The following is a 16,099-nucleotide window of genomic DNA, read 5'->3' as shown; positions in this document are numbered from 1 at the left end:
GAAAAAGGAAATTGTTCTGTTTCATTAAAACTTGGATGGTTAAGCAAAAAGCTTTTGCTACTCATGTCATTCACAAAAATTGTACAATGAAATTAGTTAAACATTTGTAGTTACGACAGCTAATAATTTTGCACCCAGCGAGTTGACTTTATCATTCCGTTAAAACTGTATGAAAATACCTGACTAAATGATTTTTTTATTATTATTCCCAATTTTCATGAAAATATGAAAAAACTTGCATTAAATACCAATAAGGATATAATATAACGTTAATATAGTTTAACAGTATGATACAAGAAGTTTGGACATCACAATAAAAAATAAGAGGATCAAGGTTGTGGTATAGAATTTTCTTCACTCAGCTTTTTTATGCATAAAATTTCACTTCATAATGTGAGAAATTTTTCTATTCTTTTTTTACTATTTTTAATTATTAGAGAGAGAATATCTATTTCAAGTAGAATATATATTTCACTTTGCACCACATTCACACGATTTTATTCGAATGTCACTTTTTTGTTCGTACACTAATCTCTTACAATACTTATTGAGTTGAAAATACTAAGTGAGAAAACAATGTTTACCAAAAAAATTCATTTATCAAATTCTGCTTTACAAAATACATAAAACAATTATTGACATACACAGCTCAAGTTTTCATCTTTTTCCTTTCTTCAATTTTTTGGCGACTCCTCTTCGGTGTCGCTGGTTTATTTATTCTTCTTTTTGGTGTTGCTGGTTTCTTTATTCTTCTCTTTGGTGTTGCTGGTTTTTTTATTCTTCTCTTTGGTGTCGCTTGTTTCTTTATTCTTCTCTTCGGTGTTGCTTGTTTCTTTATTCTTCTCTTCGTTGTCGCTGGTTTCTGTATTCTTCTCTTCGGTGTCGCTGGTTTCTTTATTCTTCTCTTCGGTGTCGCTGGTTTCCTTATTCTTCTTTGCTTTTGTTGAGCGTTTCTTTGCTGATGTTTTACCAGGTGATGCTGATTTTTTACCAGGTGAAGAGGATTGCCTAAGATTCAAGAAAAGAAAGGGGAAAAAAACGCTCATTAGGTTGCCAATATTTTTCTTTTATGATATTCAATTGGAATTGTTTTATGAGTTGCCACATCTAATTGAATAAAAAAAATTTTTATGTTACAAATAGCCATCCTTCACGCATGCAGTGAAAAATCATTTGCATTAAATGTTCATTTTTTATCAAATTTTCAATATTTCATTTAAATTTTAACATTATATTTCTCTTGTATGTTGTCAAGTTAACTGAAAGATTGGTAAGGTTTGACAAAAAAGTCTGCATATTATGAACCAAAAATGGTATTTTCGAAAAAAATGCTTATACTTCATGGGGTCATACACTGCAGGGTTGCCAACTACTCCGCAAAAATAGCGATACTCCGCAGCTCCACAAAAAGTAACCTTGTTCCACATTTCCTGGCCGAGCATTTTCAAGCATGACTTAGTGTTTAAAGCTGGGCATGTCCATGAAACTAGGGACATCACAGTTTAAAAAAAAAACATTGTATCACTATTTTTTTCCTTTCATATGAGGTAAAAAAGATTGTATTTTTTATAAAACTATGCAAAAAGAGTAATAAACAATTTTTTTTATAAGTTTCAAAGGCAAATTTTGACAACACTACTATATAAGCATTTCTGTTAAAAATAACGATTTTGCTTGCAGGTTTTTTGCTCAAAACACAGAGTATTTTTTCAAACCTTAACAAACGTTCAGAAAAGTTGACAGCATGCAAGAGAAGAATTAAACTAAAATTTTAAACCAAAATTGTGAAAACTTGATGAAATATGAACATTTAAAACAAGTAATTTTAGACTGCCCGTGTAAAATTCCATTTTCAACATCTTAAAAATTAAAAAAGATATCAGCGATCTAATCAGACAAAATTCTATAATTCTTGAATAGGCAACAAATTGTGAGGGGTCACTCATATATAATCTGTTTTCATCATGAATCATACTGAAAGATAGCTGGCAAGTGTTGCAAATTGCTAACGATTTGTTGTTTATCCAAGAATTATTGAAATTCAGCACATTAGATTGCTGATATCTTTTTAAATCTTAAAGATATTGAAATGGAATTTGATTATAAATTTTTGAAATGAATGGTTATATCTTCGTGGGTATAAGAGATACTTTCATAAATATAAAAATTAACTTTACATAGTAAGTCAACTAATTTATGAAATTTATAGCTTAATCCCAGCTATTTACGATGAAAGATGATCACTTCCTCCCTAAATGTATGGGTGGTTTTATTTTTATTGGAAAATGACAGTAGAGCATAGCTTTTGTGTGACAAAAGTTAGAGCAATTAGTCTCTTATTTCTCGAGAAATCCATAAAAATGTGAAGATTTAAAAGTGTCCTAGTACTTTTTGTGATATACTGCAAGTGATAAGTTTCAATTTTTGTTGGAACATGCAGCTAAAGTAACAAAAGTTACAGATACATTAGTCTCTTATTTCACAAGAAATTCAAAATAGGTGAATATTTCAAACTAATTCTTTTATTATGTAGTTTATATTAAGATGGAGCGGAAAAAACGAAAAATATTTTTGCGAGTTGCTATAGCACGGAAAAGTTGCGATTGGTGAAGACTTAGAAAACAAAAAAATAATTTTTGAAATCGGATAATATCTTCCAATCGCCCAAAGAGCCTGAAAATTCGGAAAAATGGAAAATTGTTTTTTTTTCAATGCATTTTTTAAAAATGTTTTGTCTGAAGCCTTGAGAAATTAAAAAGAAATGTTGAAATCGAATAATACTTTCTAATTCAAGAACAAGCTTAAAAAACCATAAAAAGGGGAGAATTTTGGCTTTTTTTTTTTTTTTTTTTGAGATTTAAAAAAAAGTTTTTTTTGGAAATTTTGGGAAAACCCTTTTAAAAAGCACTATATTAAACAAAAACAATTTATTTCTTGATTTCAAAGGTACCTTCTAACCATGCAGAAGTCCCATTCTTTACAGTAATTAGCCATTTTCAGATAATAGAAGCTTATGCAAAATTTCTACCATCCAGCACACAAGTCTTATTGTTTTAAGTGTGACTTGTTGAATGTAATTAATCAGTTTTTTTTCTTGAAAACTCTGGCATAATTGATCTGGATTTTAACGTTGCTCTTATGTAGCCATCTCCTGATTTAAATTTGCAAACTTTAAGCGGAGCCACGAGTCTTCTCCAAGCTTCGGATCAGTCAAACAAATAGTGAATAGCATTGTTTCATATTAGTCCAGTCAATGAACACATAGTAGCGTGCATGGAATATGAGATAATTTTTGACTTCAGAATATTGTTAGGAGTAGTTAGTACGTAAACATAGGCACATCAGGGATTGTGTTTTGAAAACCAACCCTCTTTCTAAGTGCCAGCATGCTTATCAGCCTGGAAGGTCCACTGAGACTGCACTTTATGAGCTGATAACAGCTCTGGATAATGCAGTCAATGGACAAGAAGTAGCTCTCGCTGCTTTCCTTGACATTGGGGGAGCTTTTGATAAGGTCCCTACTGAGACTATTAACGATTCTCTCGCACACAAGGTAATTGATCCCATGATATGTACCTGGGTTAATAGTCTGCTAACAACCCGTATGGCAAAAGCTTGCATGCTGGGCAGAACTATGATGGTGGGTAACTGCAGTGGCTGCTCACAAGGGGGCGTTCTCTCCCCTTTGCTTTGGTGCCTGGTGGTTGATGAACTTCTGGACAGAATTCATCGCAAAGGTCTGCACTGCATTGGCTATGCGGACGACATAACCCTTGTTATTAGGGGTAGGTTCCATGAAACTGTTACAAATCTCATGGGGTCTGCCCTTAAGGAAATTGAAAAGTGGTGTTTGGAGGCAGGTCTTACGGTCAATCCGAATAAGACTTATTTGGTTTCCTTCACTCGTAAACGTCTCGAAGACTTGAAGATAATCAAGTTCTTTGGTTCACCTCTTGCCTACTCTACTGAGGTCAAGTACCTGGGTATGATCTTTGACAAAACTTTGACATGGAATTCTCACCTTAAGCAAATTACCGATAAGGCCAAGAGAATCTTTTGGTCTTGTAGACGAGCAATTGGTATTAATTGGGGCTTTTCCTCCGAAAATCGCACACTGGGTTTATACTAGAGTAATTGTACCTACGGTTACATATGGGGCAATTGCCTGGTGGGGTAAAACCTGTACCATTATGGCTGAGGGTTGCCTCCCCAATGTACAAAGGATGGCTACTATTACTATCACTAGTGCCATGAGAACTACTCCTTCCCATATAGCCTTGATCTCCTTCTTGGCCTTCTTCCGTTGCATAAGCAAGTAGAAATGGAGGTGATTCTGTGTGCATACCGCCTCAAGCTCATGGGTCTCTGGAAGTCCCCTCGTTACCTGTCTCTGTACGATAAACTGTGTGCAAAGACTAGTAAGCATCCTTACTTTATGATGCCTTCTGACTGGATGTTAAAACAATTCAGCTTTAATGCCAATTATAACATTGTGTTTCCGTCCAGAGAGCAATGGAAGGATGTACAGGATATCACTGGCAATGCACAGGAAATCTGGTTTACAGATGGGTCCAAGACTGCGTCTGGAACTGGTTCTGGTGCATATTGCAGCAGCAATAACACTAATCTGTGCTTCTCTTTAGGGAAGATAGCTACTGTCTACTAGGCAGAAACTTTAGCCATATTGGCTTGTGTAAACAACTGCCTAGATCGAGGCCTAAGCGGGAAGGTTATCAGAATATTCTCTGATAGCCAAGCTGTGTTGAAAGCTCTCAATCATAACTGTTTTACTACCAAAACAGTTTGGGAGTGCCATAATGCACTGGTAAGACTAGCTGGCAGTAATAGGGTCTTCCTTTACTGGGCTCCTGGTCACCGTGACATTTTAGGTAACGAATTGGCAGATCAGTTAGCTAAACAGGGCTCCAATGTACCGTTTATGGGACTCGAGCCTGTCCTCTGCCTGCCCTACAATGCAGTAAGGACCACTGCAAAGAACCATCTTTTGGATGAATCTTATGGCCTGTGGCTTCAGTCTGAGTCTCAAAGACAGGCCAAGACTCTGAACCAGCAGCCTCCCTGGCTCAGGTCTAAGGAACTGCTTAACTTGAACAGGAATGAGATCATGAAGTCTGTTGGGTTACTAACTGGACACTGCTCTCTCAATAGGCACCTTAATCTGATGGGTGTTATCGACAACCCTTCGTGTAGAGGATGTCATATGGCTGATGAAAGCTCAACTCATGTGCTGTGTGAATGTGACTTCTACTCTGCACAAAGGTTTGAGCACTTGGGATACCACTATGTAGATCCCTGGGAACTGCCTAGAATTTCGGTTAGGCAACTGCTGAGATTTATTTCTGTTACTGGGCTCCTTTAGTAGTCTAAGAGGGGATAGTACAATAGACCTGTGGTCTCGGTGCTCGCGCTGTTTTCAAGCGCCCCCCCTTTTTCACTTCATACTTCTTCATAGTAAGTAAACATACTGAAAGTCCCCGACCCTGGAGGGTGAGCTAAAGGTTAGAGGGAGGAGGGAAGCAAATTTTGGGATTTTTGAATATATCAAAAATGGTGGAAAAAAATGCGTTCAAAATAAAAATTCAAGCTAAATAAAGTTTCTAGAGAACTGTTTCTATATATATTTGTCAAATTTGCAATAATTTTCAGGGTATATGTTATGAAAAATCAATGATTTTCGGAGAAATTCTCTCTTTTGGTCAAACAGTTGCTTCTAGTGCCTCCCAGGATCAGTATTCATAAAAATTGTCAAAGATAAAGTTGTAGAACTTTAAATTTTCTTTAATTTGATATGCTACTTTTTTACAATTCATTCAATCAATTCAAAATTATAGAATTTCAAACACACACCCTCATGGCAAAAAATGGAACACTTGACATTTACAAACATCAAACTGACTCGAAAGGATCACGCACATCCTCTTTCCTCAATGAATTCAACAGTCCTGATTGATAATGAAGAAGTATTTGCAGGGCTAGATTTAAGTGTAAGTCTGTGAAGCACAGGTTTTGGGCCCGTGTTTGGAGGGCCCCCAAAAAACTTTTTTTTTTCACAGAATGAATGTTTTCCTTTGTTTTGCACAATAAATTTTGCCGACTCTTTATTAACAAGATGTATGAGTTCAGCGGAAAATTCTCCCCCATAGAGTGAAAAAATTATCTGGAGTGACATCTAGAGTAGAACGAGATCACTCAGATGTCATTCCATGTTAGTACGGAGCTCATTATTACTGCTTAAGACATTTACTTTGTTTCTGATGATTTACAATATTTCAAGATGTTTAAATGTTTTGTAATTGTTTATTTATATAAGCTTCAAATTACAAATACATTGAGTCAGAAATGAAATAGCTTCAGTACTTCCTTTCTAAGGATCATTTGGGGGCATTTGAAAACCTTTTTGGGGAGAGATAACAAAAGACAAAAAGATGTGTGATTGAGAATGTTCTTTGGTTCTGCAAGTCAAGGGTTTGCTACAGGTTTGTTGTGCTTACAGTCCTGAAATTTCTAAATCAAGCCCTGAGTATTTGTGAATTACTACAGCACGGCTCATATAGTGCTCCCATCCTCTCCAAATAAAAATAATGGCTATGAAACTGTTGAAATCTGAAAATAAATTGGGGGACGCAATTAAAATGGGACAAGTAGGGGGGGGGGGGAAACAGTGATCATATTTGGATTCAGGGGATCAGTTTACATGTGAATTAGCAAGAATTATGATGAGAAGAATTTTGAAGGTATTTTTTTGCCACACAGTGGTATTTCAATTCAATTTTTATGTTACGATTGACACTGTAATATTGTTAATTACATATTTAAAAATCGTTTCATTTCTACATAAAGAATAAATTTCATCCATCATTATGTAATGCATACTTTACGGAATTGTGTATTAGGCTTAGTGAAATAAAATGCCCTGCCCTCTAAGCAGGCTAAGTGAATCAGCTCCCATCCTGAGGGATTCTTATCTTGTGCTGGCTGATGTCCTGAAAGGGTTAAAAGAATAAATAATAAACTGATAAAATATGTAACTAGTTTGCTAACTTATATGGAGTAAATTTTCAAAAGCTCTTTGATTTATCTAAGCTGGAATGATAAAAGTTTATACAAGCAAAATATTATAAGCCAACGTCAGAATTACAATATATCTAAAAGAGTGACATTTACATAAACTATGCCATTATGTTACCTACTTCGCTACTGGCGTATAAGGAATTGGCGCTTCAAGGAAACGATACTTCATTTTGAACAGTCTCTCTCTTTTCTGCCCACGCTTTCTTGGAGCTGAAAATGTGATAAAAAATCTTCTTAATCAGTCAATATCAACTAAAATCTTGCAACCTATAAAGAAATACAGGGATATGTGTGTGTGGGAGAGGATTTTTTTTCAATAATCAATCTTCAAAGGAGCATTTGAGGATTGAATACTGCAGTTATTCCTAACAAGAATCAAGAGAAATGATTTTCTGTTTTTCTTGTTTAAATCTTCAATTTCCTTAAATTCAACTTTAGTAATCATGGGATTTATTGCATCATTGGCAATTTAGAGTTCTTTGTCACTGTAAAGCTATTGTTTTAAGCAATTATCCCATGTTACTTCTACGTTACAGCTGGATAGATTTTAAAATATTGATTTCAAAATGGTTTTGATTTATTTCTTCTCTCTTTGAGTTTTTTTTAACCCCTTAACGATCGAATAATTTTCAAGAAAACGGTCATAAAAGTGTGTATTTTTTTATTTAAGAAAATTATATAAAAATAGGTGTATGTACAACATGTGCATCTAATTTTTCATTTTCAATAATTTTTACATTGAAATTTTTAAAAAATTTAAATTTTATGAAAAGTCAACAAGCAAGCCCCAGCAAGCAGCGAAAATTTAAGAAATACATCTTTTAAACATCCGACAAAAATTGTCAAAACTAAATTTTTATGCAATAAAAATGTATAAAATAAAACAAAATTATTTTTCGTACTTTATTTTTGTTAGAATGATACTTGTAAACCTAAAATGTTGAAAATGAAGTAGAAAGGTTACACATATCTCGTACAGACATGAAAACCTCAGGCAGTCGAAAAACATGAGATTTTTTTCACCCATGACACATCAGTACATGTGAAAAAAATGCAAAACAATATAAAACTAATTCATTTTTCGTTCAAATTTAACTTTTTTTCCACTTTATTTTGGTTATGTCCAAGTCTGTTCACTGTAAAATTAAATCATGAAAAAAAAAATGAACAAAAACTTTCTAGAAGTTATTTGTACATAAAAATTGTGAAAAGGTATTAAAAAAACATAGGAAGTAATCTTTTTTAAAAAATTCCTAAATTAGTACCATTTTAATGCAGTATTTAAAGAATCATACCACCATAGGCAGTAATAAATTTAGGCTCCCCAATCTATGTGCTTTTTCTCATGTCTTATCATAACCAAAAAATTGCTTCTGGAGCTCAATCATACTCCTTACCCAGAACCTTCAAATCCCAACTAAAAGGTACAACAATTAATACATGGGAAATTTTTAAATGATAGTTACGTTCATCAGGCGCCATCATTTTTTCTAGTTCCGCCACAGTTTTTGGTCGTCCTGGTTTATATGGCTTCCCTAAAAATATTACATTGATCAAAATAGATTAGCATGAAAACAAAACATTGCAATTAAGTTTTACAATCAATTGACATCCACTATTTTTTTTCAAGCATGGAAAGTTTAAGACAGCTTAAATTTGACACATGTTCGTACTTCTTTAAAAACAAAAACTTTAAAGCTAATTTTTTTTTTGTACTTGTCAAATTATCATTTTATAATTCATAACATGAACTTTTAAAAACCATGATGCAGAGAAAAAATTAAGATAATTGCTGATTAATTTGAAAAAAGAAAAAAATCTTTCAAATGAAATACAGAAAAAAAATCTAAGTTGAAGTTTGCATATCCACTAAGAAAAATTTACTAAGAAAGAAAAAAGGAAATTTATATTTTAGCAATGAATAACAAAAAAAAAAAAAAGGATTATTAATCTATTTTTTAAATAATTAGCAACTAACTCTAACTAGCAGTGGCTACCCATGAAAACCAGTGAAGGTACACAAGCTGAACAAAAAATTTAATTTTGAAATTCAATCCTCATAAAATTGTGCATGAAAGAATTTTTAATGAAACATACTTGATGCTAAGTATCTATTAGGTATTTGTTTCAGCAATAATAAATAGTTACAAACAAACACATCAACATAAAATTATATTTTAGTCAAGAAAACTTAGGATAGAGTCTTATATTTTAGAACTGAGAAGTGGATTTTTTTAATTCAACGGACTTCCTTTAAATTCTTAGCACAAGCAACAACGTGCGGGTACTGCTAGTTATGGATAAAAGGCTATTCTATACTTTTTTCAGGAAAATTATAAGCGGAATTTGAAGTCTATTTCGTTCCATTCGTCCATTTCATTTTTCGAAATCCATTTTTGGATAGTGCACAAAAGTTACATAGTGAGCTAATTAGCCCTCACAAAAAATTTCTTAGATATTAAAAAATATCTAACAAGCCCTATTTTACACTGAAAAACCAAAAAAGAGAAAAATGGATTTTGCTCAAAATTTTTTAAAAAAAATAAATTCCAAATATTTTGCTAGAATGCAACGAAAAAATTACATAATGGTCCAGTTTGAGCCCATAAAATGTTTTATTAATTTTAATGAATATTTAACCGCACCTTTCTGACATCAAAAATTGGAGAAAAAAAATATTAGATTTCTTCAAAAACCAATATGAAAATTATTTTTCAAAATTTATCCATAGACTGATTAATTAAATAGCACTATTAATCATAGCAATTATTATCACGCAATAGTATCATACATTTTCTAGCATTACATATTAGAGAGAATAAAATTTTGAAAAACATCTACAAATTTGATTTATAACACCTCATGCATAATGAATATTATCTTTTCGAATAACATTGTCTCTTGCTGTCAAATGATGGAAGTTCTACTTGCTTGCTACCTAGCTTGAAGTTTGGCACGAACATATCCATCTAGTGCAGTTTCACCTCAAACTCTTATTGCAGCTTCCGTTATTAGTCTCAGACAACGATTCACAGCCTGAGTGTGACAGGGAAATTTCTCGAAAGTTAATTCTGTTGGCTATTTTTTGCACATTTCTTTCAAGTCTTGGTATTTTAGATGCATTGTAAGAGGTGTCTCTCTTGCAACACAGTTTGCCCAATCAATTAAATCAGCATAATCAATGGCTTCAAAATTGAGTTTAAGAAGCTTAAAAATTTGTACATTATCCAAGCTCTTTGTCTTTGTATTTCTTAAGTAGAGAATGTGCCTAACTGCCAATTTCCGAATGTATTTTCTAGAGTCAAACAACATTGTCATTGTCAACAGTAGCTGTTCGGGATGAGCGAAATATGCATTGTTTGAGAAAACTTTGAAAATTATCTGCTTAGCTTTGCCTGGAAACTGCCATTCAAGAGAAATCATTTTCCAAAAATGTTGGGTACCATACTGGCAGATCGGATTAATTTTTATTTCAAACCACATTGGAGAATAAAAAAAAACTAGAATTACACACCTTACATGCAGTGTAAGATTTTCTGACGGACTCGGAATGCCTATATACAAGCGTAACAAAGGGTTTGCAGTTGTCAGCCATCATGCATGACTGAGTTTGCCTGGGCTTCTGTCATTCACGCTAGAAGGGCAACTACCGTCTTTTACGGCAGGACAGATTGGATACAAAAACTGTAGTTCAGTACTTAAATTTTGTATATCTTCCATATCTAAAGCCAGAAGACTGCAGTCAATTCTACCAAATTTGACCACTGGATTTTTTTCAATCTCTGAGGAGCTGTATGACAGCTCAGTGGCAACTCATAAGTATGCAGGAGACATATGTTAGGCTGTAAAAGTCTTTTGACGTATGTCTCAAGTAAACGAACTACTTCACCTTTCCATCCATTTTTACAGTTGTTCTGTCGCCGAAGTGCTTCCTTATCTAAAACCCTACTGCTCAAAAATACTCACAGAGCAACTGCTCAAAAAATACCTATACAGCAACTGCTCCAAAATACCCATAAAGCAACTGCTCAAAAATACCCATAAAGCAACTGCGCAAAAATCCTCATAATTAGAAAGTATACACTTTTTATTCAGCATTCCACGACTTATTACACACTAGTTAATTTGAAATTTTAAACTACTGAGCAATAGATGTTTAACAATTTCCTTAATACTTGACTCAAAATAGTTATCTTTCGACTTAATGGAAAGAAGAAAATACTCTGTCATTTGTAGCCTGCTGCATGAGATATGTTTTTAGCTTGCAGGGTGTGTAAAGCATTTAAAAAAGTAACAGTTTTACAGTCAACCCTCGTTTATTGCGGTTAATTCGTTCCAGACTCTACCGCAATAACTGAATTTCCGCGAAGTAGGATTTCTTTATTTATAAACCGAATATTTTCCTTATTAGAACAAATAAAACTTACGACTATTTAAATAGGTTTTCAAGATAGAGCATCCTAGACATAACAGCACCCTTAGCCACCATTAAGTTTGTAGTATTCAATATATTGCACAAAATAACACTAAACTAAAAAAAATATCAACTTTGTTAATTATTGGGAAATAAACTACACACACACTTGTAGTTCTTACACACTACTACTAATCTATGAAAAAAGCTCAACCTGTTTGATGATGAATTAATAGCCAGTTAGTGACCGTATGTACCCCCGTTTTTCCTCAACATTCATCTTCATTAAAGGGATTACGTATAGAACTTTAAAAGCTAGTACATTGTTGAACACCATCTACATTACAGATGTATTTATCCCCTAGCAATAATACAGTGATTTATACTTTTCCGTTAGTGCTTAACGGTTAAAATCAGATAGTGATTTCTTTCACTTTTTTCGAAGATTTTATACCTCCACTCCCTCAACTAGTACAACTACAGCCCCTCAAAAGAGCTCACTTTACTTAAAAGACATACTTTGTTATTTTTTTTGTAGTAAAAAGTTTACACAAGAGCTTTAAAAAAGTTAATTACTATATTAAAAATATAAAAAAATTTTTTTCAAAAATGGATAAAAAAAACCCGCGATGTAGTGAAGCCGCGAAAGTCGAAGCGCGAAGTAGCAAGGGACGACTGTAATGGGAGTTTCATTATCGCTTTCTGCAGCTGAATCACTATTTGTTGGTTGCCCATCGCCCATTAAAAATTGCCGATTCCAAGAAAAGTCTTTTTCTGCTTCAGACAATACGGATATAACATTTGGAAAACAATCCAATACTTCTTAACTCCACTTAACAAAAAAAAAATTTCGGCTGTTGAAATAATTCGTTAATTCAGGGTTTAATGTTCGGTAAATACGGGGTTTTGCCTTCATTTTAGTTGGAGGAAAAGAAAAATTTGCTAAGTGGCGAAATTCGTTAAATAGCGGTTTGTTAAATCGGGGTCCGACTGTACATTAGGGTAGACCTAAAAACTTTTTTTGGATATCTGTTTTTGGGTAGTGTGGAAAAGTTGCTATATGGGTCTGTTATCTCCCTCAAAAAATTTCGCTAAACTTGCTTAATATTTAGCTGGCCCTATTTGACCCTTGAAAAATTGAAAAAAAAAAGGGCAAAAATATGCTTTTTAAAAAATAAACAAGAGTTGCAAAAAATAAATTAATTTGAAACTAGTTCCAGCAAACAGTAGAAGTATCGGTCAGTGAATCAGTTGTAACACTCAAAGATGTATACATTTCCTAGAATACTTAGCTGTGCCTCTTTAAGACAAACATGGAGAAAATGAAAAAAAAAAAAACAAAAAAAAAACAATAGTTAAAAAAGTAGTTTTGAAATAAGTACTAATACTGAAATGTTATGTTACTTGGAATATACATTGTAAATTCAATCAATTTTATGCGACTGTTCACCAATTTTAAAAAATGCACACACTCAAATAAAAATAATTATACAAGATGTTAATTTTCTAATCTGGGGTTCCAATTGTTTCTCCTGGTTGATAAATGGCATTCAACTGCTTTTATTATTCCTAAGATTATTTTACTACTATTTAAGATATAGATCGCTAACAGCTGGTGAAAGTGCAAAAGAAATTTCGCAAGGTATTATAGGCTTTGCGAAAAAGTGCAATATGAACTTTCTCAACTTATTGGTTATTGGATGTCACAGAACTGTAAAAACGGATGGAAAAGGTGAAGTAGTTTGTTTACTTGAGACATATGTCAAAAGACTTTTACAGTGGAACATATGTCTCTTGCATACTTATGAGTTGCCACTGAGGCATTTTTAATTTCTTTTTAAAAATTTCACCCCCCAATATTACGAATAATCCCGAGTTAACATATAAAAATTTCGGTCCCAGTGATTTCATTAAATCAGGGTCCAACTGTAACTAAATGTGACCTTCTAAGGAAGTCACTTGGTCAGAGGTTAAAGAAGTTATGGGTAAAATAGACATTCAATTTTACTATTTTAATATTTTAATCAGTCAATTAATTTAGGTATCTCTAGAATTAATCACCTTATCCTTAACAAATTCCCATTGGTAGCTAAAAAACACAAGAGAGAGAAAAGGTTTTAAATCTTAAACACAAAATTTTAAATTCTGTAGGGCTTTTAGAAAAAATAAAAAAAATTTTCAATTATATATTTCTCTCTTCTTCTGTTGCTTAAAGTGCTCAGCATTTTGTCAAACACTTTGGGACATTCTGAAACCCACACCACAGCACACCCAAAGTTGTGGTAGCTCTACTGTCCAATATTCAAGAAAATGAAGAAAATTGAATAACAAAACAATGCATTTCATCAAGGAACCCCATATAATGTTAACTCTTTTAAAAAGCAAAAGTAAGCATATTCCTTTATTATTATTGTTAAATGAAAGAAGAACTGATATCCAAGCAGTATCTGATGGGCGAAAGGTAAATTAATTCTATTGATCAAATAATATTAGCAATGAGTACTAGACATATCCATAAAAATCAATCAACCAAATGATACAATTCCTGTCAAAAGTTCTCATGAAATATACTTAACATGAAAATTAATCTTTAAAATTTTACCTTTTGAAGCATATCTCCTAGCTTGGGTAATTGTCCTGTTAAATGCAGCAGCTTTTATCAAAGCTCTCCGATTTCCAATCGAAGTCTTGAAAAAGAAAAAATTTAACATTTATGCACTATATTTGCTAACTAATTTTTATAAAATCATAATTTTTAAATGAGTACTTACACTTGAAAAAAAAAGTATGTTAAATTATCAACAAGGAAACATTATAGGAAATTTAAATCATATACTTTGCTCCCAGTAACCACTCAGCATAAGACTTTGAAGAAAACAGTCATTCTTAAAGATACATGCCTAACTAAATGATATATATATACAACCCAAGTTCAAAATAATAGAATATTTCCCACTTTTTGGAAAAAAAAATTATTCTAACCAAATGTAAGTGCGAATTAGGTAGGTATTTAAACAAACGTGCCACCTTTTTTACATTTCATTTCAAATGTACTCAATTAAAAATAATCTTAGACAGAATAATCCAAAAGTTTATAGTGATGAAGATTTACATTGAGTCAAAAAATTAGAATATTCAAATTAAAGGGGGAAAAAACACTTTCAAAAGAAACAATATCAATACTAGAATGAGTCATTTTTTGCTGCATTCAATGCTTTAATCCTTTCTCTCACACGGATTCTACTACCTGTTTTCATTAATCGTTACTGACACTATTTCCATACCCTCTTCAATGCGGCAACAAGCTCAATTTTGTTGGCGGGCACCAGGTCTTGAACTGCTTTCTTTAGATTTGACGGTACCACAAATTCTTGATCGTATTGAGATTGGTCGAGTTGCTTGATTAGTTTATTACCGAAATTCTTCTTTCTGTTTAAAATCTACGAGTCGATTTAGAGATGTGACACAAAGTAGAATCTTGCTGAAAAATAAAATGTGTCACTAAATGTAACTGCTGCGCCTCAGATGAAGTATCCTGCAGCATTATTGATAAACAGCGGAAGTCATGCACTGTTTTATTTTAAGATATAGGCAACTTCCCAATTCCAGCAACCCTCATGCACCCACAAACCAAGAAGGATGTGTCAAAGTGGAGAGAACGTCTTATACAAGATTTCTCATACGCTTTTCATTTCAAACGTCCCACCCGAACACCTTTTTTGTTCACGAATATTTCGAAAATAGATTCATTACTGAATATAATACTTTTCCAACCTTGCTGCCTAGTTGTTCCAGGAGAGTCTAGCACGTTTCTGCTTCATATTTATCTTTGGTATTACTTCGTAGATCCGCAATTAAAACTGCAGTTTATGCAACCTTTTAAGTGTAGTTAGCGTGGATAAGATAACTATACATTCTGTCCAACACTTATGGGCCTAAGAAACATTTTTCAACGATTATTTTCAACAATTTACTTTAATTTGGATCATCTCTGCCAGGTGTTACAATAATTTTCTACCTCGTTTACTTTGGTTACTTTTTAGTTGATCAGTCGTTCTATATTCCTTTGAAATCTTACATACCATAGATTGTAAAACGTTCATTTGAATTGAGTTGGACGGGTTTTTTTTTTTTTTTTTAACTTTAAGAAATGATACAATATGTAACTTTGTTTTTTCCTATTTATTACCTTGACGACCCATTTTGAGAAATGAAAGACTTTTAAAAGAGCATAAAATCATCTGGGCACCAAACTCCATACTTGTGACTAACTATAGGGTAACAGGCATGCAAATATTTTCGCTACTTTTTAAAATTCACATTGAATGAATAAATTATTCTAATTTTTTGATCTATAGAACAAAATCTATCTATTATTCCAATGTGTTAATAATCCATAAATCGTTAAAGCAATATCTGAAAAGTTGTTTAAATTGATTTACCCAGTCATGAATAACGAGTTTAAGTCTTTATAATTTGAATGCATTCATTTTTCCAGGGACAAGTTTTGTTCAAACAGTTCTGATATTCTATTATTTTGAATTTGGGTTGTATATGTAAAACAAATTAAAACCTTTTGCCATCTATTGATAA

General features: G+C 32.8%; 1 protein-coding gene across 1 annotated transcript; it reads right to left on the bottom strand.

Moving 5' to 3' along the window:
- Positions 1-579: 579 nt before the first annotated feature.
- Positions 580-14,241, bottom strand: LOC129231580 (nucleolin-like). Its single transcript, XM_054865938.1, has 4 exons — positions 14,109-14,241; positions 8,559-8,627; positions 7,212-7,302; positions 580-1,008 (listed from the first exon to the last, which is right to left on the bottom strand). Exons 1-4 carry the CDS (start codon positions 14,215-14,217, stop codon positions 711-713), a joined length of 567 nt encoding a protein of 188 aa, XP_054721913.1. The 5' UTR covers positions 14,218-14,241; the 3' UTR covers positions 580-710.
- Between the last annotated feature and the right edge of the window lie 1,858 nt (positions 14,242-16,099).

This window comes from Uloborus diversus, chromosome 10 (assembly GCF_026930045.1).
Source record: "Uloborus diversus isolate 005 chromosome 10, Udiv.v.3.1, whole genome shotgun sequence".
In the NCBI taxonomy this organism is placed as follows: Eukaryota; Metazoa; Arthropoda; class Arachnida; order Araneae; family Uloboridae; genus Uloborus; species Uloborus diversus.
The sequence above is the reverse complement of the archived record's forward strand: the minus strand, read 5'-3'. Positions and strand labels throughout refer to the sequence as shown.